The sequence below is a fragment of the Oncorhynchus gorbuscha genome, linkage group LG20 (genome assembly GCF_021184085.1).
Source record: "Oncorhynchus gorbuscha isolate QuinsamMale2020 ecotype Even-year linkage group LG20, OgorEven_v1.0, whole genome shotgun sequence".
Classification (NCBI taxonomy): Eukaryota; Metazoa; Chordata; class Actinopteri; order Salmoniformes; family Salmonidae; genus Oncorhynchus; species Oncorhynchus gorbuscha.
The window spans coordinates 12138133-12165949 of NC_060192.1; the positions used below are offsets into that span (position 1 = coordinate 12138133).

At 42.5% G+C, this 27817-nt stretch overlaps 1 protein-coding gene across 3 annotated transcripts; it reads right to left on the bottom strand.

The window, feature by feature from the left end:
* Positions 1 to 304: 304 nt before the first annotated feature.
* Positions 305 to 25818, bottom strand: LOC124007403 (probable global transcription activator SNF2L2). Of its 3 annotated transcripts, none has more exons than XM_046317924.1 (7): positions 25700 to 25818; positions 21717 to 21842; positions 4986 to 5221; positions 4415 to 4520; positions 2996 to 3097; positions 2717 to 2855; positions 305 to 2522 (listed from the first exon to the last, which is right to left on the bottom strand). In XM_046317924.1, exons 1-7 carry the CDS (start codon positions 25715 to 25717, stop codon positions 2386 to 2388), a joined length of 864 nt encoding a protein of 287 aa, XP_046173880.1. In that variant the 5' UTR covers positions 25718 to 25818; the 3' UTR covers positions 305 to 2385. The 3 variants fall into 3 exon arrangements, with proteins under 3 accessions (XP_046173880.1, XP_046173879.1, XP_046173881.1); XM_046317923.1 differs by lacking the exon at positions 25700 to 25818 and adding an exon at positions 21981 to 22338 and having other exon boundaries at positions 21717 to 21784; XM_046317925.1 differs by lacking the exon at positions 25700 to 25818 and adding an exon at positions 21981 to 22100.
* Positions 25819 to 27817: the final 1999 nt, after the last annotated feature.

Sequence of the window (27817 nt, forward strand, 5' to 3'; positions counted from 1 at the left end):
GCACCTTGTGGTCAGATGCTAAGCAGTTGCCATACCAAGCAGTGATGCAGGCAGTCAAGATGCTCTCGATGGTGCAGCTGTATAACTTTTTGAGGATCTGAGGACCCATGTCAAATCTTTTCAGCCTCATGAGGGAGAGAGGGAGAAGAGGCATTGTCGTGCTCTCTTCACGACTGTGTTGGTGTGTTTGGACCATGATAGTTTGTTGGTGATGTGGACACCAAGGAACCTGAAGGTCTCGACCCACTCCACTACAGCCCTGTCGATGTGAATGGGGAGTGGTGCTCGGTCCTCCGTTTCCTGTAGTCCATGATCAGTTCCTTTGTAATACTGACTTTGAGGGAGAGGTTGTTGAGGTCTCCGGTCTCCTGCCTATAGGCTGTCTCCTTGTCATCAGTGATCAGGTCTACCACCATTATGTTGTCGGCAAACTTAATTATAGTGTTGGAGTCGTGCTAGGCCACGCAGTCGTGGGTGAACAGGGAGTACTAAGCACACACCCTGGAAGGGCCTTGTGTTGAGGGTCAGCGTGGCGGATATGTTTTTTTTTCAGTCCCAGGGAACTTAGCTTAGTGATGAGATTTGAGGGCACTATACCACCTATTGATTGTAACTGTGGATGCTATGTTGGTCTATGCTACATTTTGTCAAATGATTTGAAATATGCCGCCATCGGAGGCTATCGCTTGTGTATCTTTGCGACATTGGCGTTTACATTTGATTAATCATTTTTGTCAATTACAGTTAGTATCCTTTGACACTCTGGTAATGTTGAAGCTATGGTGAACTTGGGGTTGATCAATGTTTATTTTTGAGTAAATCTGGCTTTGATAATGGCTCGTGTCTACTCAGATTACCGACCTCATTGCAAATCATTGCACGAAACCCATTACTTATTCAGAGATCTCTAGAGTGTACAAAGAAAATCTGGTTGTGCAAAGAAAATCTGGTTTAGCATATTGAAACAAGAACACTTACTCAAATGAAATGGATTCACAAATAAATATTTGATTGAATTTGTTGTAGTCTGCTTTTGATTGATTGCATGTATATTGAGCTGATTAAAAGAGGAAGGGTGGGTTGTAAAAGCAGACTTTCATATCACAAAACAAACAGAATGCAATCAGATCAGATTAGATCTCGTACTATGCAAAAATCTACTCCTTGCATAATGCATTCGACGTTGTTTCAATATTGATAAAGAAAGATGCAAGAGATTCAGACACATTTTACATCACATCATATACTTTCCTCAGAGAGAGTGACATATAATAGCCCAAATGCAGTTAATTTTTCTTTCTCGCCTCTCCTGGCTGAGACTATACAAGCATAGCGGATGGCTAAGTGCATTGCTACAGCACTGTCCTATATATAAAAAGAGTGATAAGCATAAGAATGGGTACAACCAGATTTGCAATTTAAACAACATAAACATATTAATACTGTATAATCAGTCCTTGGGGTATAGAATATGTTTCTGCTGGCTACACTGATGTCTGCCTTTCTTGTTACACAAAGCAGGATTAGTACAGAAGAACTGTAGCGACTTGTACACAAACTTCTTCATGCCAGAATCGGGGTCCCAGTGGGTTGCTTTTTCTTGCCAAGAAAAAGAGAGAGAGAAAAAAAAAGACATCAACACAAATCCATACTGTCTCCTGCTGGGAGAGCTCTCTTTTTTTCTCTTTCTTGTTTGTCACCTGGGACTTGCTAGTTGCCACTCTAAGCCAAACTCAAAAAGACGCCAAATTATACAAAAAGTCCATGAATATAAAGTATAGAACGTACACCTGAAGTGAGACAACTTTATCTGTTTGTAACTGCTTATTAAGTTTGAAGTCAACGTTGGTTGTCAGGTCGTTCAGAATACACAATATTGTTCAAATACACTTCCACTATTTGGAGTTTTATTACAGAATCAAATTTCATTTTAAATCCACACATTTTGAGTGTACATCCTGGTCATATTGATGAGCTGACCAACCATGTTCTGACATCTCCCATACCTGTACACAACACATAGAGATGTTATCAACAGGCACCACTCTCTGAGGGTGGTCTCCGTCTCAGCAGAAATACATTGTAATTTCACACAACAGTAATAACACGTTCAAATAAATAAACAACTAATGGAAAAAGAGTGGAGAGATATCCTCTGGTAAAGCATTAAGGATACACACAGTAGCTTTCACATGAAGACAGAGGGAGCAACGTCATAAAAAAAAATAGTTATTAGTTATGTACATTCCTTTGAGTAGATTTCTTGACTTGAGATGAGACAAACCTGTTGCAAGGTGAGCAAATTAATAAGCTGCAACGCACAGTCACAGTGGATAGAAAGAAAGAGGATAAGGAGGATAAATGAACTAGCGTTGGTCCTACAGGTCAACCCTCATCTTTAGCTGTATTGTCCTCCAGATCCTCATCGCTGTCTACATCACTGTAGACTGTCTTCTTGACCTTCGTCTTTCTGCTTCTCTCCTCCTTCATCCTCTGTTTCCCCTGCTTTGTTGCCATTTTCACTGAAAAGAGAGGATTAAGAAAGGAACAAAAGAGAGTTGCCATTTACTTTTTATAATGACAACCAGATATTAGTTTGTCCTGTCATTGATCTTTGTGAAAATAAATCATTTCAAGCTACTCAAAATCTAAATAATGTTGCTTGATAACTTGGGTTTTCAGAGATTATTTTGAGGTCACAACGGCTGGGTCTCACCTGCTGATGAAACCAACTGATTGTCTCGACCTCCGTCATCACGGATGGCAGTGCTGTCCTGTTTCACCTCATCATCAATGACAATCCTTTGTCGTGCACTCTCAAACACAGACTTGAGAACAATCGAGTCCTCAAATATCTATGGCAAACACACACAACATTAACCAAATTAGCCTCTCACAATCATTAGCTGGGGGCATCATGGTATGTGGATTTCATGTAGAACCATAGGCAGTGACATGAATTCCAGTGGCCCTAGATCACATCCCTGAGGCACACCTGAGATCCCTCCAGGTTGAAGGTCTGGGCATTGTGACACAGCAGTATGATATCTTTCTCCAGATCTCCCACACTCCTGTACTTATGATTGCGCACACGCTCCTACAAAAAACAACATATGGTCAGAAAACATGTATGCTCATAAATACAGTGTATATTAGTACCTGAATCCAACATCATAGAAAAGTTTGCTCAGATGAAGATGGAATATGCATTTTTTTTTTGTTTATGACAACCACAGGGTTGTCGAGGGACCATTGGACACATGAAAGGCTAGCACTGCCATCTGTGACTTTGTTAACAGGCCTAGGTCCAGTTGGTATGAGGGAAGATTTAAGGGTTAGTGTTGAGATTTGGTAGTGAGCAACCAGAAGGCTGATTGGTGGGTTGGTTCTGCGCTGAATTGGTATGTGGTAAGATGTGGGTGGGTTGGTGTCGTGCTGAGTCTATAGATTGCAGTGTAGAGCAGGGGTGCTCAATCTAGGGGGTGCGCCCCCCCGTGCCAATGTTTCCTGTTGGGGCTTGAGTCCTGACATATTTTTTTTGAGGGGGATGATCAAAATAATATATATCTACAGTACCAGTCAAAAGTTTGGACACCTTCTCATCCAAGGGTTTTTCTTTATTTTGTCTATGTTCTACATTGTAGAATAACAGTGAAGACAACAAAACTATGAAATAAAACATATTGAATCATGTAGTTACCAAGAAAGTGTTAAACAAATCCAAATATGTTTTATATTTTAGATTCTTCAAAGTAGCCACCCTTTGCCTTGATGACAGCTTTGCACACTCTTGGCATTCTCTCAACCAGCTTCACCTGGGATGCTTTTCCAACAGTCTTGAAGGAGTTTCTACATATGCTGAGCACAGCTGTCATCAAGGCAAAGGGTGGCTACTTTGAAAAAGCTCAAATATAAAATATATTTGGATTTGTTTAACACGTTCTTGGTTACTACATGATTCCATAGGTGTCATTTCATAGTTGTGATGTCTTCACTATTATTCTACAATGCAAAAAAGTAAACCCTGGAATGAGTAGGTGTGCCCAAATATAAATACAGGTGCATAATGAGAGATACTAATTAATTGTGATGCTGATATAGGTTATATAAAATGCAATATGAACAGAAAATGGTGTGTTCCCAAATCTCTGCATTTAATAGGAATTACTTTTTAAGATGGCTACCTGTTCTACACAAAAAGTCAGGCTATTTGCATTAAAATAGCCTACTGTTTTTGTGGAGGCCTGTATTCCAATTCATTGGGATGCTGTTATGAACTATGAAGGGTTATATCAAATGCAATATGAAAATGTAAAATGCTATGTATTTGTGTCTAATTTGATCAAATGTTAAACAGGGGACCCTGTGTGAAAAAGGTTGGGAATCTCTGGTGTAGAGGGTCCACTGAGCCTACCCTGATCCTCCTGAAGTCCACAGGCTTTCGGATCAGCTCGTAGTACTCTGACACCTCCTTCCTTGAAGGCAGTTGGATGAAGCCTTTGCTGATCTGACGGCCCAACCTGGAAGCATTTAGCACAGGCCCTGTTACGGACCAAAAACACACAGACCTCTCCAGACAATAGTATGTGATTTGTTTCAAATACTTTCAGGGTTTGATTGAGCCTGCCTGGAGTGGCAGATTGGCCAGATTTAGTTCCATTGTACCAATCAAGTGCAGCCAAAGTATTTGAAAGAAAACACACTAGGTCGATAGATAGATAGATAGATAGATAGATAGATAGATAGATAGATAGATAGATAGATAGATAGATAGATAGATAGATAGATAGATAGATAGATAGATAGATAGATAGATAGATGAAATATACTTGTGCGGAAAAATTCCAGAACTGAAGGTGGCAGTGTGCACCCTTTTAGTTTGTTTGCCAACTCATAGAAATAGTAGAATAAGTAAATGGACCATCTCAAAATATATATATTTATATATATATTTTTTTTTTTACATCTAAGTAATTTAATCTCACCCATCTTTGTAGTTGATGACCATATCCACCAGTGTGCTCAGCTGCTTGGTGAGCTCGGGGGGGTTGGGGAGCAGCTTCTCTGCAGGAGGTCGTCCCCGGCGCTTCTTGACCTTTTCTCCTTCAGCCTCCTGGCTGGAGTCTCGTGACTCTAAGTCTTTGTTGCCGTGGTGATCACCTTTCCGTTTCTTCAGGCTGATGTCCTCTTCCATGTCCTCCAAGACCCCGTTCTCCTCCACCTTGAGGAGGAGGAAGAAGTTCTTCAGAATTCAAAGATGACTGCAATATACTTATACACTAAAACTGAAAATAGTTCACAAATAGTAAGATAAATCATTGGTGTATAGGTCTATTGAGGTCATCTTTGACTTCTGGGACTTTATTTTTGTCAAAATCTGTTTGTGTAAACAATTTAAATCTCATTTGGTACTTGCTCCCAGACAAACAAAACAACTTCTTTGCTTGCATTGAGGTCAATACAGTGCCACCGACATGGCCCGCTACCAAAAGCTGTGGGCTCTCCTTCACCACAGCCAACGTGAGTAAAAATTTTAAATGTGTTAACCCTCGCAAGACTGCCGGCCCAGACGGCATCCAGACGGCATCCATACGGCATCCCTAGCCTCAGAGCATCCACAGACAAGCAGGCTGGTGTGTTTATGGACCTATTCAATCAATCCCTATCTCAGTCTGCTGTTCCCACATGCTTCAAGAGGGTCACCATTGTTCCTGTTCCCAAGAAAGCAAAGGTAGCTGAGCTAAACGACTATCGCCCCGTAGCACTCATTTCCGTCATCATGAAGTGTTTTGAGAGACTAGTCAAGGATCATATCACCTTCACTCTACCTGACACCCTAGACCCACTCCAATTTGCTTACTGCCCCAGTAGGTCAACAGACAACGAAATCTCAATCACAATGCTCACTGCCCTAATCCATCTGCTCAAGAGGAATACCTATGCAAGAATGATGTTTATCGACCACAGCTCAGCATTTAACACCATAGTACCCTCCAAACTCGTCATTAAGCTCGAGACCCTGGGTCTCGACCCCGCCCTGTGCAACTGGGTCCTGGAATTTCTGACGGGACCTTCCCAGGTGGTAAGGGCAGGAAACAACATCTCCACCCCGCAGATCCTCAACACTGGGGCCCCACAAGCGTGCCTTCTCAGCCCTCTCCTGTACTCCCTGTTCACCCATGACTGTGTGGCCATACACCTCCAACTCAATCATCAAGTTTGCAGACGACACTACACTGGTAGGGTTGATTACCAACAACGACGAGGCGGTCTACAGGGAGGAGGTGAGGGCTCTCGGGGTGTGGTGTCAGGAAAATAACCTCACACTCAATCTCAACAATACAAAGGAGATGATCGTGGCCTTCAGGAAACAGCAGAGGGAGCACCCCCCTATTCATGTCGATGGAACAGTAGTGGAGAAGATGGAAAGTTTTCATTTCCTCTGCGTACACATCACGGACAAACTGAAATGGTCCACCCACACAGACAGCGTGGTGAATAAAGGGGAGGCTTGCAAGCCAAAGACACCATCCCACCCGTGAAGCACGGGGGTAGCAGCATCATGCTGTGGGGGTGCTTTGCTGCACGAGGGACTGGTGCACTTCACAAAACAGATAGCATCATGAAGAATTGAAAATTATGTGGATATATTGAAGCAACATCTCAAGACATCAGTCAGGAAGTTAAAGCTTGGTTGCAACTGGGTCAAATAAGTGCACCAGTCCCTCCTGCTGCAAAAAACCCACACAACATGATGCCACCACCCCCGTGCTTCACGGTTGGGATGGTGTTCTTCGGCATGCAAGCCTGCCCCTTTTTCCTCCAAACATAACGATGGTCATTATGGCCTAACAGTTCTATTTTTGTTTCATCTGACCAGAGAAAATTTATCCAAAATGTACTATCTTTGTCCCCATCTGCAGTTCCAAACCATAGTTTGGCTTTTTATGGTGGTTTTGAAGCAGTGGCTTCCTCCTTGCTGAGCGGCCTTTCAGGTTATGTCAATATAGGACTCGTTTACTCGTTTTACAGTTTACATTGACTCAAATGATGTCAATTAGCCTATCAGAAGCTTCTAAAGCCATGCCATCACTTTCTGGAATTTTCCAAGCTGTTTAAAGGCACAGTCAACATAGTGTATGTAAACTTCTGACCCACTGGAATTGTGATATAGTGATATGTGAAATTATCTGTCTGTTTATTTATTTTTTATTTCACCTTTATTTAACCAGGTAGGCAAGTAGAGAACAAGTTCTCATTTACAATTGCGACCTGGCCAAGATAAAGCAAAGCAGTCTGACCCAAACAACAACACAAAGTTACACATGGAGTAAAACAAACATACAGTCAATTATACAGTAGAAAAATAAGTATATATAAAAGTGAGCAAATGAGGTGAGATAAGGGAGGTAAAGGCAAAAAAAGGCCATGGTGGCGAAGTAAATACAATATAGCAAGTAAAACACTGGAATGGTAGATTTGCAGTGGAAGAATATGAAAAGTAGAGATAGAAATAATGGGGAGCAAAGGAGCAAAATAAATAAAGAAATAAATTAAGTAGGGGGAGAGGTAGTTGTTTGGGCTAAATTATAGATGGGCTATGTACAGGTGAAGTAATCTGTGAGCTGCTCTGACAGCTGGTGCTTAAAGCTAGTGAGGGAGATACGGTGGGGCAAAAAAGTATTTAGTCAGCCACCAATTGTGCAAGTTCTCCCACTTATAAAGAAGAGAGAGGCCTGTAATTTTCATCATAGGTACACATCAATTATGACAGAAAAAATCTGGAAAAAAATCCAGAAAATCACATTGTAGGACTTTTAATGAATTTATTTGCAAATTATGGTGGAAAATAAGTATTTGGTCACCTACAAACAAGCAAGATTTCTGGCTCTCACAGACCTTCTTTAAGAGGCTCCTCTGTCCTCCACTCATTACCTGTATTAATGGCACCTGTTTGAATTTGTTATAAGTATAAAAGACACCTGTCCACAACCTCAAACAGTCACACTCCAAACTCCACTATGGCCAAGACCAAAGAGCTGTCAAAGGACACCAGAAACAAAATTGTAGACCTGCACCAGGCTGGGAAGACTGAATCTGCAATAGGTAAGCAGCTTGGTTTGAAGAAATCAACTGTGGGAGCAATTATTAGGAAATGGAAGACATACAAAACCACTGATAATCTCCCTCGATCTGGGGCTCCACGCAAGATCTCACCCCGTGGGGTCAAAATGATCACAAGAACGGTGAGCAAAAATCCCAGAACCACACGTGGGGACCTAGTGAATGACCTGCAGAGAGCTGGGACCAAAGTAACAAAGCCTACCATCAGTAACACACTACGCCGCCAGGGACTCAAATCCTGCAGTGCCAGACGTGTCCCCCTGCTTAAGCCAGTACATGTCCAGGCCCGTCTGAAATTTGCTAGAGAGCATTTGGATGATCCAGAAGAAGATTGGGAGAATGTCATATGGTCAGATGAAACCAAAATATTACTTTTTGGTAAAAACTCAACTCGTCGTGTTTGGAGGACAAAGAATGCTGAGTTGCATCCAAAGAACACCATACCTACTGTGAAGCATGGGGGTGGAAACATCATGCTTTGGGGCTGTTTTTCTGCAAAGGGACCAGGAAGACTGATCCGTGTAAAGGAAAGAATGAATGGGGCCATGTATCGTGAGATTTTGAGTGATAACCTCCTTCCATCAGCAAGGACATTGAAGATGAAACGTGGCTGGGTCTTCCAGCATGACAATGATCCCAAACACACCGCTCGGGCAATGAAGGAGTGGCTTCGTAAGAAGCATTTCAAGGTCCTGGAGTGGCCTAGCCAGTCTCCAGATCTCAACCCCATAGAAAATCTTTGGAGGGAGTTGAAAGTGTGTGTTGCTCATCAACAGCCCCAAAACATCACTGCTCTAGATGAGATCTGCATGGAGGAATGGGCCAAAATTCCAGCAACAGTGTGTGAAAATCTTGTGAAGACTTACAGAAAACGTTTGACCTCTGTCATTGCCAACAAAGTATTGAGATAAACTTTTGTTATTGACCAAATACGTATTTTCCACCATAATTTGCAAATAAATTCATAAAAAATCCTACAGTCATAGTTGAAGTGTACCTATGATGAAAATTACAGGCCTCTCTCATCTTTTTAAGTGGGAGAACTTGCCAGTCTCCAGCGAGCTGACAATACTTTTTTTGCCCCACTGTAAGTGTTACCAGTTTCAAAGATTTTTGTAGTTCGTTCCAGTTATTGGCAGCAGAGAACTGGAAGGAGAGGCGGCCAAAGGAAGAATTGGTTTTGGGGGTGACCAGAGAGATATACCTGCTGGAGTGTGTGCTACAGGTGGGTGCTGCCATGGTGACCAGCGAGCTGACATAAGGGGGGACTTTACCTAGCAGGGTCTTGTAGATGACCTGGAGCCAGTGGGTTTGGCGACAAGTATGAAGCGAGGGCCAGCCAACGAGAGCGTACAGGTCACAGTGGTGTGTAGTATATGGGGCTTTGGTGACAAAACGGATGGCACTGTGATAGACTGCATCTAATTTATTGAGTAGGGTATTGGAGGCTATTTTGTAAATCACATTGCCGAAGTTGAGGATCGGTAGGATGCTCAATTTTACAAGGGTATGTTTGGCAGCATGAGTGAAGGATGCTTTGTTGCGAAATAGGAAGCCAATTCTAGATTTAACTTTGGATTGGAGATGTTTGATGTGAGTCTGGAAGGAGGGTTTTCAGTCTAACCAGACACCTAGGTAAACAATTGTTGTAAAAATTACTTGTGTCATGCACAAAGTCGATGTCCTAACCGATTTGCCAAAACTAGTTTCTTAACAAGATACGTGGAGTGATTGAAAACCGAGTTTTAATGACTCCAACCTAAGTGTATGTAAACCTCCGACTTCAACTGTACATTTGCTGAAGCATTATGATAACTCAGCGACGCAATGGTAAGCATTAACTGAGCTGGGCTTGTCTCAACGGAGCCTTAAAACGCTTTGAAAGGATCCATGAACCCAAATGATTCTGGTGGGTCCAATCCTCCCTATAAAACATATTTTGTTTCCAAAAGGTATCGAAATTGTCAACAAACGTTGCACACATTAAGCTGCAATAATCACATAGCCAGTTGTGAAGAGAAAGAATCCTGCAATAGCGTTCAATGCCACGATTCAGAGAGGGCACAGGGCCAGATGTGGTCTTTTATTAGTGTCTATCAGAGAATCAATCAGCTCTTTAAAATTCAGTTTCAACTGTTCAGATCTGCCCTTCATAAGGACATTAAAACCCACATGCACTACGATAGAATCGATTTCCTTGTCCTGGCCTAGAACATTCGGGAGCAGCTTAGAAATGTAATTTACTCCAGCTCCAGGATAGGACATTGTTTTTGCATTTCTTACCCTTGAGCTACACAAAAAGATGGCTGGTGAGAAGGACAAGGAAATCCACCCACTCCCACGCTTCACAGGATTCTGAGAACCCTTTAAGAATGGGCGAGAGACAGGATAACTTGAGCCCGCGGCTTCTGGTGCAGGCCTCCGTCAGATGGAGAAGCCCCACTCGATTTGCCGCAGGGACAGATACCCCCAGAGACAAAGGTGCAGGAAGATCAGGCTCCAGGGCGGTGAAACTATTTGTTGTTTGTATCTGCTCCGGGCCTCTCGTTGTTGATGGTCGCATCCTCCTCTTGCTGTGCTCCTTCAACTCTACTATTAGATGGGGGAGGAGAAGCAGGAGATGGCTCCCCTGGCAAACAAACTCCAGGCAACACCGGCCAGTCAGACAACAACAAGGCAGAGATGCATCCAACAAGTGAGAATGGCCTCTAGCCACCACTCCGCGTTTTCCTAAGTTTCTTACATTGCGACTTGCTTGATCAAGGAAGTTCAATCTTATAATCCTCCGCAAGCAAACAATTGCCATATTGGAGTGATCCAGTTTGTCCCGAAAGTAGATACAGCTTATACAGCACTGGAACCATTCATTTACTACTCCAGACAAAAAGGAATCCATTGCAAACTCCTCTGGGACTAACTTCGTTAGCTACCTAGCTACTAGCCAACAAGCTAAGGTTAGCGTCTCTGTCAAGCAGGCTTCAACCTGTCTGTTAAGTGATTCCTGGGCAAGAAATAATGGTGCTAGTTGTTAAAAACTAGTTTTTTTGTTGTCAAAAACAACAACAAAAATGACTGTTTCCAGAATACAGTGTTCAGCTGCGCAATCTCACCATTGGCCTCATGGTAAAATCCCTGAGCGGTTTCCTTCCTATCGGCAACTGAGATAGGATGGACGCGTGTATCTTTGTAGCGACTGGGTGTATTGATCCACCATCCAAAGTGTAATTAATAACATCACCATGCTCAAATGGATATTCAATATCGGCTTCTTTTTTTTACCAATAGGTGCCCTTCTTAAAAAGACATTGGAACACCTCCCTGTTGTTTGGGTTGAATCTTTATTTAAAATGTCCTGCTCGACTTAGGGACCTTACAGATAATTATATATCTGGGGTACAGAGATGGAGTAGTCATTCAAAAATCATGGTTAACACTCTTATTGCACACAGAGGGAGTCCATGCAATGTATTATGTGATGTGTTAAGCACATTTTTGCTCCTCAACTTATTTAGGCTTGCCATAACAAAGGGATACTTATTGACTCAAGATATTTCAGCTTTTCATTTTTTATTCATATCTAATTTCGAAAAACATAATTCCACTCTGACATTATGGGGTATTGTGTGCAGGCCAGTAATACAAAAAATCTCAATTTAACCCATTTTAAATTCAGGCTGTAATACATCAAAATGTGCAAAACGTTCCGAAGGCACTGTATATAAAACACAGACAAATAGCATTTTTGACTGCACTGAGCCTTAACTTAGTTTGTGAGTTAAGGGATAGGTCAAAAGATGGCTGAGTTATTGACAACAAAAAAAAATATTTACTTGTCCAATTAAACTACTGTAAATTCACTACACAGTGGCCTATCAACTTGAAACTAGAAGGCTTCACGGAATCACCTGTACCCAAATACCCGAGGTCCAATCCAGGACCCGGATCCAGAATTCTAAATAATGTCATGGGTCTGGGTCGGTTCTGATATGATTGTCACGGGTCTCTGCTGTCGTAGATCGAGAGAAATTTTAGAATTTATGTTGCTGCACTTTGCTTTTCACGAGTGGCGTGTGTGCTTGTTGTTGTTGTTGGCCAGTCATAAGTCATCAAAGTGGCAATAGGCTACAGTCAAAGAGCCTCCATGTGAGGCAACAGTTAGGAGATATCAAATCAATGGAAGATGGAATTAAAATAATGGAATTAAAGTTAACAAACTTTTGGCAAGTCGGTTAGGACATCTTCGTTGTGCATGACACAAGTAATTTCTCCAACAATTGTTTACAGACAGTTTATTCACTTATAATTCACTGTATCACCATTCCAGTGGGTCAAAGGGTGGTGGTATTATTAGGGAATTAAGTTGAGGTCAGAATAAGGCATATCTGCAGCCACACCTCTATTTCTATGATCTCTACCCCAAAATAATACCTGGCTGTCACATCCATTTCCTCATGCTTTTGTGTTCAAGGTGAGAATACACAGAGAGAGAGAAGTGCATAAAAAGGGAATAATGTTCCATTATTCCATTATGGAACTCGGGTCTGAATTCCCCCCAATGTGAATACATATTCACTCCCCCTTTCTCTCTCCTCGCTCTCTCTTCTTCTCTCACTCTCCCCTCCAGCCCAGACAAGCGCTGCTGCATGCATACATCTTGGCTTTAATTGCCTTTGTGTAAAATACAGCAGTTGCTTGCTGCAGCGTTTGCAGCTATAGGAGATAAAAACAAGATACGGGCTCTAAAGGCACACAGGCAACCCTGCTGCACAGAAACCACACGCATATGAGCGTGCACATGCAAACACTCACACATTTATACACATAAGACTCACACACTCACACTCTTATTTTTACATTCTAACCTTTTTGAACTTTTTTCTATTTGGGTCGTTCCACGAAAATGAGTCCCTTTTGCATATCTTTTAATATTTTAAGTGGAAATTGTGCACCAACATTATATTTTAAAAGCCTGTTATATTAAATGAACTGCCCTTTTACTATTGACCACATGGAACATTCAATACATCCAGATTTTATGTATAATATAGCTGCAAGCAGCAATGAACGGGGTTCACAGGTTGACAGAAAGGACACAAGCTCAGTTGGATAACAAAGCAAGCACTTTATCATTTAGGAACTGTCTTTATGTGCAATCAGTGAAATCATTATCTATCAATACCACAAAGATGACATTAGTCTAGTGTTGTAGGTTGGTTACCTTTGAATGCAGCTGGTAATCACTCTTAATTTCTTAGAACTACCCCTCCCGGATCCGGGAGAATTGTCATCAACTACACTAATGTTGTAACTTTAATGTGTTTGAGTTCATGTTTAAGTTTATTCTTTGAGCTGTATTTGTAAAGATATTTCTTTATATTTATTTGCATATGTAATTGTATTGGGTTGTGTTGAATTACGTTTTTTGACTGCAAGTCCCAGAATGCCTTGTGGGAGGAATGAGTGATAACGTGCCAATTATGTGCAGGTGTGGGTGATTGTAGCTGACTTTCCGACAGCATCTTACCTGCATTGCTCTGTACCAAAACCATTGTTGTTAAATGTAACGTAAACAAGTATTCTTACTAAAAGAAGCTTTCTTATCAAAACCGACGTCCCGAGTCATTACTAAGAAGTTAGCAAATCTAACATTTGGTGCCGAAGCCCGGGATATGAGCTGCGACGAAGAAGTGGCTGAAATGGCTGAGAAGGAACGTTGGCATGAAGCAGAAAGAATGAGACGAAAGCGGGGTACCATTCGATGCGCAACAACACGGATTTTGAATCAGATTGACGTGGAAATATCCAAGTCAAATCCGGATACCGATCACTTGAGTACATTGTTGGAATTGTTATCAGCTAAGGAGGACAGTTTGTTTGAACTCGATCGTGGAATTGAACAGTTAACGCCATTGGACGAATTGGAGGCAGAGATTGCATGCACGGAGGATTATAAAGAATGCATTATCATGCTGAAGAGTCGTGCACAAAGAGTGATAACGACGAAACAGTACGTCAATCCACTACCAGCCCGGGTGAGTGACGCTAACTCAGTAAGGCTTCCGAAGTTGATTATTGAGAAATTCTATGGAGATGTCAGTATGTGGCAGGAGTTTTGGAGCCAGTATGAGACTGCTATTCACAACAATGATTCACTGTGTAAAAAAGAGAAGTTTATCTATCTGAAAACATATCTCACTGGACCAGCTGCAAAGGCAGTAGCAGGACTGATGTTAACAGACAGTAACTATGATAATGCAATCACTCTACTCAAGAGCAGATTTGGAAGGAAAGACCTTGTGATTAGTGCTCATATGTCAAAGCTGCTGAATCTCACACCTGTGAAGAAATCCTCTGATCTAAATGCATTGAGGCAGCTATATGATGAATGTGAAATTCAGATTAGGAGCCTGGAATCACTGGGTGTAGTATCAGAATCCTATGGAAGCCTACTATTCCCAATCTTACTGCAGATGATTCCAGAGGACATAGCTCTTGACTATAGTCGTCAGAGGGGAGTAGATGATGAATGGAAAGTGTCTGAGATTATCAGTTTCCTACAGAAAGAGGTTCAGAGCAGGGAGAGAGCGCTGCAAATGACAAGATCATACAACCAACAGAAAGAGAGCAAACCATGGAACAAGTCATGCTTCTCCAATGAAATGAAACCAAAAAGACCCAACATGCCCTCTGCTGCAGCACTGCATACAGTCAGCCAGAAGGAACAACAAATGTGTCTATTTTGTGACAGTGCAGACCACAAATCAGAAAACTGCCCTGACTACAATATTGCTACACGCAAAGAGAAACTATAGAACATGGGAAGATGCTTTGTATGTTTAGGACAAAGACACATAGCAAAATTCTGTAAAGTCAAAGATGTATGCTTCCACATGTTACACATGACACATCACATTGCGGTGTGTACCAGTGAGAGGAGTGAGGTGCAACCCCCTACTGTTTCTGTAGACGCTGTTGTTTCCTCAGTTATTCCCCATTCAGTGAAGATGAAACCAGATGGACAGAACACTGTGTTGCTACAAACGGCAAAGGCATGGGTAGAAGGCCCATCGGGCAGGAAGATAGCTCGTTGTTTACTAGATGGAGGCAGTCAGAGAAGCTTCATACATGAAAACCTTGTGAAGGGCTTGAAGCTACCAGTAATCAGACAAGAGGCACTCACTCTTCACACGTTTGGCTCCTCTGCCCCAGCAACGTCCCAACGCAACACAGTGAAAGTCATCTTGGAGAATGTCTGGGACAAACAGCAGAGAATAGAGATAGAGGCAATTGAAACCCCACAAGTGTGCACAGCTGTGATGAAGGTTCCTGGTGAACGGATTCAGTATGAGCTCAGTAAAAGGGGACTGCAGCTCGCAGACTTTCCAGGAGATGACAATGATCCTGAACTCTCTGTCCTGATAGGAGCAGACTACTACTGGCAGATAGTATCAGGCAGAGTGGAGCGACTGACAGACACGCTAGTTGCTTTAGAGAGCACCTTTGGATGGTCGGTGCAGGGACCCGTGTCCATGTCAAGTGTTGCAGAGGCAACCTGCATGTTCATCCCACTTGATGAAGACACATTAGTCTCCAAGCAACTGCATGCATTCAGGGAGCTTGAGTCGCTGGGTATTCTAAGCGAGAAAACACAGAACTCAGAGGAAAACGAGGCTCTTCAAAGGTTTGAGGAAACAACCACCTTCAAAGATGGGCGATACCATGTGGAGTTGCCATGGAAATGAGAAATGCCAGAACTCCAAGACAACTATAGAATCGCCAAGAAACGGCTTGAATGTCTGAAGAAAAGACTGAAGAAGGATGTGACGTTGTACAGCAGATACAATGAAGTAGTAGAAGACTACTTACAACAAGATATGGCAGAGGACGTGCCCAAGGACAACGCATCAAGTGCAGACAACGTAAAATACTACTTACCTCACCATGCAGTACTCCGAGAAGATAAGGTGACAACAAAACTGAGAGTGGTGTTTGATGCCTCGTCCCATGAAGATGGCTGTCCATCTCTCAATGAATGTCTACTCACAGGACCGAACCTGAATCCGGATCTGCTCAGCGTTCTGATAAAGTTCAGACTACATGAGATCGCATTCATGGCAGACATCAAGAAAGCTTTCCTGCAGATATCCCTAGTAGAGAGAGACAGAGACGCCGTGAGATTTCTATGGCTCACTGGCCCACCAAGGGGAGAAAATGAAGAGGAGCTGCGTGTGCTGAGGATGAAAAGAGTGGTATTTGGAGCTTCCCCAAGTCCATTTTTGCTGGCAGCTACAATCAGGAAGCACCTGAAACAATATGAAACAGAACAACCAGAAGTTGTAGAGATACTGAGAGAGTCACTCTACGTAGATGACTTCATTGCAAGTTCACGCAATTTTGAAGAGGCTTACCTTGTGACAACAACTGCAAAGCGAATGCTGTCGATTGCAGGCATGGACCTCTGCAAATGGATGACCAATTCTCCTTAATTGAAAACGAAATGGGAGGAGAGTACGACAACTGACCACCCATTGACGTTACAAACACAAGGATTAGTGCTGAAGGTTTTAGGTTTAGTATGGAGGCCGGAAACGGATGACTTTGTGTTTGACCTCAGGCCACTACTGAGCATTCTAAGGCAAAAGGAAAACACAAAGAGAAGTGTTCTGCAGTCGTCTGCATGTATCTTCGACCCTCTTGGTTTCTTAACTCCCTTCACCATCAGGATCAAGTGCATGTTCCAGGAAATGTGGGAGAGGGGACTCAGCTGGGACGAAGAATTACCACCTGATCTGACACGAGAATGGCAACAGTGGTGTTCAGAACTACCCCAGTTACACCAGCTCACCATACCAAGGTGGTACAGAACAGACATGCGGCCACAGAATAACCACACCCTGAAACTACACGTGTTCTGTGATGCAAGTGAAAAGGCTTACAGTGCAGTAGCTTACTTGCAAGGTGAGTCACAAGACAGGGAAACAACAAGTCTAGTCGCATCCAAGTCCAGGGTAGCCCCACTTAAGAAAATGACGCTGCCATGCCTGGAGCTCATGGGAGCTGTGATTGGAGCAAGACTAGCAAACAACTTGATGACCACACTGAAAATGGAAGAAAAACAGATCAAAATGTGGACAGACTCGATGATCGTGCTGCATTGGATTTGCAGCTCAGCTCAGAAATGGAAGCAGTTTGTTGCGAACAGAGTGACGGAGATCCAGTCCTTGACCAATCCAGAGTCATGGTCACATATTGAAGGGAACACTAAATCCAGCTGACCTCCCTACCAGAGGACAAACTGTTCGAAACTTGACACAGAGCGAGCTATGGTGGAATGGACCCAGAATTCTGACTTCACCCAATCAGTCCGAAGAGACTGATGATAACAAGGTTCCGGATGAGGTGAATATAGAACTCAAGTCCAGTTGCCAGGTTACTGTACAACTTGCAGCAAACAGCACAGACAGAACTGAACCTGTGTTGGAGCTTGAAAGGTACAGCAAACTGAAAAGAGTGTTCAGAGTCACCGCCTGGATAAAGAGATTCATAGCCAATGCTCGTACAACCATAAAGATGCAAGGTGAACTGACTGCTGACGAACTGTTCGATGCAGAAAGGTACTGGATTAAGGTAACCCAACAACAGAGTTTCGGACAGGAGATCAAACTACTGAAGGCAGGAAAAAGCCTAAACAATGACTGTAAAATCAGAGAACTGAAACCTTTCCTGGACGAACACGAACTACTCTGTGTAGGAGGAAGACTGCAACAGTCCAACTTCACATTCAGAGAGCAGCATCCATGGGTTCTACCCAATAAGTACAGATACTCAGAAATGCTGATACAGTACCACCATGAGAAGGTGATGCATTCTGGAGCAAGTGACACTCAGCACCCAACGTTACACAAGCGGGACATGACACGCAGATGGAAGTACAGGCAGAGACTTGTGACCAGTTTCTGGAACAGTTGGCGAAGAGACTACTTGCTGGATCTAAAGTCAGCACACCGCTGTGACACACCACAGCCCACCCCACTGAAGGCGGGTGACGTTGTACTCATTGGAGAAGATAACACACCCAGACAAACCTGGAAACTAGGAAAGATTGAGGAACTGTTTCCAGGCCGAGATGGCTTAGTTAGATCATGTTCAGTTCGTATTGCTTCAGGGACTTTGTTGAGGAGACCTATTCAGTTGATATACTGCCTAGAGATCTACATGAACATAATTGTTCATCGGGGGGGAGGATGTTGTAACTTTAATGTGTTTGAGTTCATGTTTAAGTTTATTCTTTGAGATGTATTTGTAAAGATATTTCTTTAGATTTATTTGCATATGTAATTGTATTGGGTTGTGTTGAATTATGTTTTTTGACTGCAAGTCCCAGAATGCCTTGTGGGAGGAATGAGTGATAACGCGCCAATTATGTGCAGGTGTGGGTGATTGTAGCTGACTTTCCGACAGCATCTTACCTGCATTGCTCTGTACCAAAACCATTGTTGTTAAATGTAACGTAAACAAGTATTCTTACTAAAAGAAGCTTTCTTATCAAAACCGACGTCCCGAGTCATTACTAAGAAGTTAGCAAATCTAATAACTAATTAGCATAACGCAACGGACAAAAAAAATCTTACTAGAAAATATTCTGAAATCACAAGTGAAATATAGTGACACACAGTTTAGCCTTTTGTTAATCACCCTGTCATCTCAGATTTAGAAATTATGTTTTTACAGCCAAAGCAAGACAAGCATTTGTGTAAGTTTATTGATAGTCTAGCCTAGCATTACGTCCAGCTAGCAGCAGGAACCTTGTTCACGAAAATCTGAAAGCAATCAAATTAAATCGTTTACCTTTGATGAGCTTCAGATGTTTTCACTCACGAGACTCCCAGTTAGACAGCAAATTTTCATTTAGTTCCATAAAGGATATTTTTCTAGCCGAAATACCTCCTTTTCTAGTTCACGTTTTGTTGAGAAATCCACCGGAAATTGTAGTCACGGCAACGCCAAATTAGATCCATAATATCGACAGAAACATGGCAAACGTTTTTTTATAATCAATCCTTACGGTGTTTTTCAAATATCTATTTGGTAATATATCAACAAGGACAATTGGCTTTTCACTAGGAGCGAGAGGAACAATGGCCGCCTTTGTCTATTACGCACAAATCACTCTGAGGGCCATCACTTAACTACTGACGCAATGTTGTCGTTCACACTAATTTTTCAAAATAAAAGCCTGAAACTATGTCTAGCGACTGTAGACACATTAGGGAAGCCATAGAAAAAGGAATCTGGTTGATATCCCTTTCAATGGTCAATAGGGATGCATAGGAACGCAGAGGTTTCAAAATAAGAATCACTTTCTGATTGGATATTTCTCAGGCTTGCAGGCCTGCAATATCAGTTCTGTTATACTCACAGACAATATTGTTACCGTTTTGGAAGCTTTAGAGTGTTTTCTATCCTAAGCTGTCAATTATATGCATATTCTATTATCTGATCCTGAGAAATAGCCCGTTTACTATGGGAACGTTATTTTTCCAAAAATGAAAATAGTGCCCTATAGCCTTAAGAGGTTTTAATAAGAAATTTGTGGAGTGGTTGAAAAACTAGTTTTAGTCACTCCAACCTAAATGTATGTAAAATTCTGACTTCAACTGTACATTTTCTAAGTCTGAATTAGGCCCATTCAGCAGAGAATGAGGAATGCATGCAGGCAAGAGGAGAAAGAGTGCCCCCTCTTCTTGAAGCCACAAAGTTCAAGGCCCAATGCGGTACTGCAGGCATTGTTTGCAGAAAACAGGATCCCTATTATTGTGAATGAGAAAATGGCAATCTTTGTGGTCAATCTTCACGTAAAATAAATACATAATCGAATACTATGTTATCAATAATTGCTTCTATGACACCAGATGTATGTCCTTGAATCAATTTATTTTAACATCTCACACAGAATAAGTTATAATGATGATTTAGTTGTTAATGCCAGCCAGCAGTACCCAAGCTCGGCCTTCAACTTGACATACTCAATGAGAGAGGGCAACACTAGGCTAGCCTGCAACGTAACTACATGGACTAGCTCAGACTGCACGTTATGTATCAGTGAGAGTATCCATGAGACTCCATCTTAACCAAATTCCTTGGTTTCAAATGCTCTATTGTAATCTTCACATAGGAATGAATGGAATCACGTGAGTGTACAAGCACTATGTTTTTTCCATGACATAGACTGACCAGGTGAATCCTATGATCCCTTACTGATGTCACTTTTTATATCCACTTTAATCAGTGTAGATGAAGGCGTGGAGACAGGTTAAAGAAGGATTGTTCAATTGAGGCAATTGAGACTTGGATTGTGTATGTGTGTCATTTAGAGGGTGTATGGGCAAGACAAAATATTTAAGTGTATGGTAGTAGGTGCCAGGCACACCGATTTGTGTCAAGAAGTTTCCCATGTGTATCAAGAATGGCCAACCACTTAAAGGACATCCAGCCAACTTGATCCAACTGTAGGAAGCATTGGAGTCAACATGCGCCAGCATCCCTGTGGACCGCTTTGGACACCTTGTAGAGTCCATATACCGACAAATTGAGGTTGTTCTGAGGGGGTGCAACTCAATATTAGGAAGGTGTTCTTAATGTTTTATACACTCAGTCATTGATGTAGGCTGGGCAATCTAACAAAAATATTGATGTATGAAATGAGTCATACAGCCACGCAGGCATGTAGAAACATAGACACAGCACACCCACATGATATTATACTGTCTTAGCACATATCTACAACGACACAAAGATGAATACGCATGCAACTGTATATTCATGCAGATATGTCGTCTGTGCTTCTGAATACACATTCATAATTGGTCAACCGACACACACACACACACACACACACACACACACACACACACACACACACACACACACACACACACACACACACACACACACACACACACACACAGCTCATTTGCACACGACAACAGTGGCCAAATAATCATTATCAATGGCGAAAAATCTGAATGACATTCCGACAGTGGAAAATGCATGTACGTACACTGATACACATGCACACACACAGTGAAAGCGAGAAAAGCATGCATAGAACAGAAATGATAGAGAGTGTCAAGAACAGTACAAAGGACAACAAAAGACATCATGCTGATAATCTGTCAGCATTAAATGGTCATCTTTATAAAGCCCGGCAAACATTTCTCTACCTACAGTGGAATGCACAGAGATACAGAGTAATCCTGAAAGACGGGCATAACATCTAAACACTGCCTTTGTATGCAAGTATGAGTGTGTGTACAGTATTTGTTGCTCCATGCCTGTACCATCATCACCAAACAAGCCTGCCTCTTCCTTCCCCTCCTCGACTGGAAAACGATACCCCCTCATCCGTTACAGCTCACACCTACACACCCACACCCTCTACCTCTCACACACTAACACAGACACCGTGCACACCTACACGCACACTCTCTCGTCTCCCTCTGTGCCGATCTGTGCGATGCAGCAGAATGCTATCCTGAGAATAAAGAGAGGGAGAGTGAAGAAAGAGAGTGAAAGAAGGAATAAATATTTACCTGTCTGCAGTCTGCAGTCTGTCTCTGTGGATCAGGATGGGTTGTAGCTGGATCGGCTGCAGCTGCAGCTGGAGGGGAGAGAATTAGCAAGCCAGCATAGCAGCGAGCTGCTAGCCTCTTCATCAGCTGATCACTCAAAGAGCAGGAACCCAGAAGGGGGGCAAGCATGCAGAAGAAAAAGAAAAGCACTAGGTTTTCATACACAAATCAATGGGTAGCTGAGCAGGGGAAATAACAATGTTATAATAATAGTAGTCATCTCACTCTGGCTCAGTGTGGCGGGCTGCAGTAAGCATTTCTCTCCCTGTCCTCTCGCCTCTGCTGCAGTCTCATTCCTCTCAGTAAGGCCCCAAGCTCGTCTGCCTCTGCATGTTTTAATATCGACTGTCGCCATACGCCTTTTTTTCCAGATCCTGTTAAAGTTATCGGGTCCAGTTTTTTTTTATGAATGATTTTTGCATTGCTTTTCAGCGTGGGGATAAGACTCTGTGAAGGGTGGGGTGAGGGATATATGAGATTCTAATGTGCATGTTACACACACACACGGCTCACAAATAACTCAAGCACAGTGCTGCCACGATGATGTCATGCTAGTGGTAATTTAGGTTTTTGGTCGCGTGTCCACGTGTGTGTAGATACAATTTATTCTGTAGCTCTAATTCCTCTGCGGAACTCCACTGAGAAACCTGATGCCAACGTAGCTACAGAATAAAATAAAAACAAGGGCTGGTGACCATTTACATAAAACAGAAATTACCTTGTGGCCATGATGCTTGCAAAAAAAGGTTCAAGGTCTGTCCGAACAGAATGACCTTTTGATATGAACTCTGCAAAGGTCAGACATGGAAAGATTTTGATTTTGAGCGGACTCACATTTTTCAGCAAAATCCTCATCATAATCATTGTCCTCACATTCAACAGCATGTGTCCTGATCCAGGAATGAGCTGCTATTCCAGACTGTCTGCGTCTGTGCTGCATAGAGCATTACATCATTTGGCCAATACGCCACTTCAGGCTACTGGTCTTATTATTGCTCCATCTTGAAATTAGATATATATTTTATTTTATTTTTATTTTTTGTGTGGTAATAGTCCCCTTACGTGGTCCTGTCCTCACCTTGACAACAGGGGCGATTAAACAGGAAAAGGGAATTTGATGTGAGCAAGGTGATCAATATCAAATCAATGTTGTGAAGAGTTGGTTTTATATCAAATATCGATTTGTGTGTATAACGGCGTCTAGACGTGTTTATTCCAGTGAGACAGAGATATCATTTTATTTTTATCTCCCTGAGATCACCACTTGCTCAAAACAACATTTTCCACTGCTGCTTGTTACCATAGCAACATCACATTTTGATTATGGACCTCATAGGCACTAATGTATTCATTCACTGAGCTGGGGAATCACATGCTCAAGGAAGCCTGAAGACAACCATAAAATAACCAAATGTACATGATTTCAGACAACAATAATATTACATGGTTCACACACATTCGGGATCTGAGAAGACACACACACACACACACACACACACACACACACACACACACACACACACACACACACACACACACACACACACACACACACACACACACACACACACACACACACACACACACACACACACACGTCAATCACAACCAATTACAGATCTTCTCTCACCACACTCCCTAGACCCCCTCAAACACCTCACCCTAAAGACTTCAACACGTTAAGAGTTTACAAAGTCATCAAGGATCAGAGGAAGTTCACGTGAAAGTTTTATGAAGAGATTTATTTTCTTCTGAAGGACAACTCTACAGACAGAAGTGTATGGAATGGGGGTCTGGTTCCCGGGGAGGACGGGGAGGATTGGGTAGCATGTAGTGTTAGGCGGAGATCTGAGTCCTAAACGGTGTGCGTCCCTATGTAGTGCACTTCTTTTAATCAGAACCGTATGGGCTACATAGTTTTGTACTATAATACTGTATATATGGAATAGGGTGCCATTTGGGACACAGCCTAGGATGGAGATGAATGAGGAGTATCTGCTTCATCTAATTTTATCCCTCAGTTTTAACGATGGGAAACTGTATATCCCCCTCACTTATTTCCAAATGTTCAGACACATTTCACTGTTAGGGTGACACATTTCTCAGCGTTTTGGAGAATATGTCCTAGTGGAGGGGTCTTGTTGTCAGTTCTGGAGGAGGGATGGCGGGGCATGAGCTCACAGGCATAAGAGGAGAATGTTTTGGAGAGGAAATTAGTCCCTGGAAATTGCGTACTGTGTCAAATATGTGCAGATATGTGCACCACGTGACCGCTCTCTCTCGCTCTGCTGTGTGTGCATGATGTGCCTCTTGCTAGCTGTCACAATTGAAGAGGGACTGAAGCTCATTGGTTGAATTTGAATCGCTAGGGGGCTGGCCCAAGTGGGGGAAAATAGAGAGAAAATGGAGCAGCGCAGCTTCCAGAAAAACTGTCGCTTTCAAACTATGGATTTCGTGGCAAATTGATGGAGGTAAGACAGTAATTCCGCTCATAGATATGTATGTATGAACTACATAGTAACACACCCAGTCCAAAGCGGGAGGTTTAAAAATACTTAGTAGTCGCCAATGTTTCGGAGCATGTCTTTAAGAAATGCTGGAGGCCATGACTGAATTAAACCTGATTTGGTTTCGTGGGGTGTGGTTTGATGTGGGTACCTCGTGTATGTGTTCCAAGGTGGTAAGAGTTAGCCAAATATTTTAGCTAATTAGCTACAGCCGGGTGATGTGCAACCGTGGCAAAGTGGTTTGACTTTGGACAGCTCTGGGGATCGTTAGGGGCCGTCAATAAGTTACACAATGTAAATGGGACAATATTTTCATCTTAGTTGTCTCATTAAAAGCTTTCAACATTTGTATATACATTTCTACAATATATAGTTGTTTAAGATTTTTAAGTCATTGACATTTTGAGCTATTGCCCTTTTAGAATATTAGCCCATTACATTTGGGTAATTTACTGATGGTGCCTAAGTAGCTTCATAGGGATATCTAATGTCAAACCAAATTGACCATGTGCATTATGATTGGGTCAAGTGCAGCTGCACTCCGAATTGATAATTACATGTACCTGGGTGCTGCCAGCTGTGGGCAGGAATGAAAATAAACCCTGGGAAAACTGTTACAGTACCCTTGATTCATTCATTCCGTGACACACCATTATTTCCTATCATCTCACAACTTTATGACCAAAATTATCCTATTTACACGTTGTAGTACATTTTTACACTAGAATAAAAGTTTGACTCAAATCAATGCCACATAGGCCATTTTCAAAATTATAAGTTGTTTTTTTAGGGGCAGTCACTCTAAAATCCTTAATTGAAACAATAGCAAAGCAGTCATCCCGTCTGTGTTTTGGCAAAAAGTTGAGGGATGGGCCTGGATACAGAGCTATGGATGCAAGAACTGAATTGTTTTAACTATGTTTTGAGGCTATTCGGTGTTTGTTTACGAACATTGGAGTAAAACAAGCGTGTATTTTGGCAAGCGTGTATTTTGGCATTTAAGTCATATTCTTCAAGAATCAATAGGTTTACAGTATATCATTAATGAGTCCAAAAATATATGTAGCAACTAAGGATTTCAAATCTAAGCGATCCATTTCGTTGTCAGGGGTATGAGAGGGTAACAAGGTAGTCTAACTAATCACGGTTAACACAGGGGAGCCAATTAATGTAAATGGGAGGTTTGCTTAAAAGTTAGTGTTGCATTCTTACTTCAAGTTACATTGCTACAGAGTTGCCCTCAATCTCTATTAGCTTCTGAAGGAGAGAAACCAATTTAGACAACGACGATTAGGTGAGGGCTCCAGATTAATTGTTTGTTGTAGACAATACTACGGTACCCATTGGAAAACTTCTGTGAAAACCTACAACTGAGAGAAATGCTATGAGGAACATTCACAAAATATGATTGTTTGCTATGACTACTTACTTCCTCACCTTCGAACCAAGGTGCATGAACAGAAGAGCAAACGGAAGAGAAGAAAATATTCAGCCTTCCTAGGAGGACAAAGGAATGGAATTCAAAAATGTGTTATAATTAAAGAGAACCAGTTTTGAATTCCCCTGCCGTTGTACCCCAAGAGGGGCTGAAAGTTTTGCTCACGAGGACCATTCACAAGCAGGAGAAAACTTAACGGAGTTCTGTTCCTCACACAGTGTGTTCCTCTGAATATGCTCAACCAGAAAGCTCCAGCTGGTGGCGCCAGGTACAAATATATCAACATTACCCAGACCTGTCGGTCATGATGTACTGTTGTACTGTTGTTCTACTATCTAGAGGAAGTAAAAGTCGTAACAAGGTTTCCGTAGGTGAACCTGCGGAAGGATCATACATTGCCATCGGAAAGTATTCAGAACCCATTCACATTTTCCACTTTTTCGTATGTTACAGTCTTAATCTAAAATGGATGAAATTGTTATTTTCCATTATCTTTTTCTTATGTCTTATTTATTTGTATTATTTTAGGTATTTTCTTAAAACTGCATTGTTGGTTAAGGGCTTGTAAGTAAGCATTTCACTGTAAGGTCTACCTACACCTGTTGTATTCGGCGCATGTGACAAATACAATTTGATTTGATTTAAACTGTAGTGTTTTTGCGGAAATTAATGTAGTATACTATAGAATTCACTGTAGTGCTTTTGGGTGCTCCCTCTGCTGTTTCCTGAAGTCCACGATCAACTCCTTTGTTTTGTTGACGTTGGGTGAGAGGTTATTTTTCCGTCACCACACACCCAGGGCCCTCACCTCCTCCCTGTAGGCTGTCTCGTCATTGTTGGTAATCATGCCTAATACTGTTGTGTCGTCTGCAAACTTGATGATTGAGTTGGAGGCGTGCGAGGCCACGCAGTCATGGGTGAACAGGGAGTACAGGAGGGGGCTGAGCACGCATCCTTGCGCGGCCCCAGTGTTGAGTATCAGAGAAGTGGAGGTGTTTTCCCTACCTTCACCACCTGGGGGCAGCCTGTCAGGAAGTCTAGGACCCAGTTGCACAGGGTAGGGTTCCGACCCAGGGCCTCAAGCTTAATGATGAGCTTGGAGGGTACTATGGTGTTGAATGCTGAGCTATAGTCAATAAGCAGCATTTTTTACATAGGTATTCAGCCACAGTGTCTCCCAACCCTTCCTGTCTCAGCCTCCAGTATTTATGCTGCAATAGTTTGTGTCGGGGGGCTAGCGTCAGTCTGTTATATCTGGAGGATTTCTCATGTCTATCCGGTGTCCTGTGTTAATTTAAGTATGCTCTCTCTAATTCTCTCGCTTTTTCTCTTTCTTTCTTTCTTTCTCTCTCTCTCTGAGAACCTGAGCCCTAGGACCATGCCTCAGGACTACCTGGCCTGATGACTCCTTGCTGTCCACCAGTCCACATGGTTGTGCTGCTGCTCCCGTTTCAACTGTTCTGCCTGCGGCTATGGAACCCTGACCTGTTCACCAGACGTGCTGCCTGTCCCAGACCCCTCATAGCTTGGTTCCTCTCTAGGTTTCTTCCTAGGTTCTGGCCTTTCTAGGGAGTTCTGTACAGCACTTTGTGACATCAGCTGATGCAAGAATGGCTTTATAGATACATTTGATTGAAATTTGATTGATTGTCCAGATGGGATTTACTGCTAACCTACAAAACATTGCATGGGCTTGCTTCTACCTATCTTTCCGATTTGGTCCTGCCATACATACCTACATGTACGCTACGGACACAGACGCAGGCCTCCTTACTGTCCCTAGAATTTCTAAGCAAACAGCTGGAGACAGGGCTTTCTCCTATAGAGCTCCAATTTTATGGAATGGTCTGCCTATCCATGTGAGAGACCCAGACTCGGTCTCGCCCTTAAAGTCTTTATTGAATTCTCATCTCTTCAGTATGTCCTATGATTGAGTGTAGTCTGACCCAGGGGTGTGAAGTTGAATGGAAAGGCACTGGAGCGACGAACCTCCCTTGCTGTCTCTGCCTGGCCGGTTCCTCTCTCTCCACTGGGGTTCTCTGCCTCTGACCTTATTACGAGGGCTGAGTCACTGGCTTACTGGTGCTCTTCCATGCCATCCCTAGGAGGGTCACTTG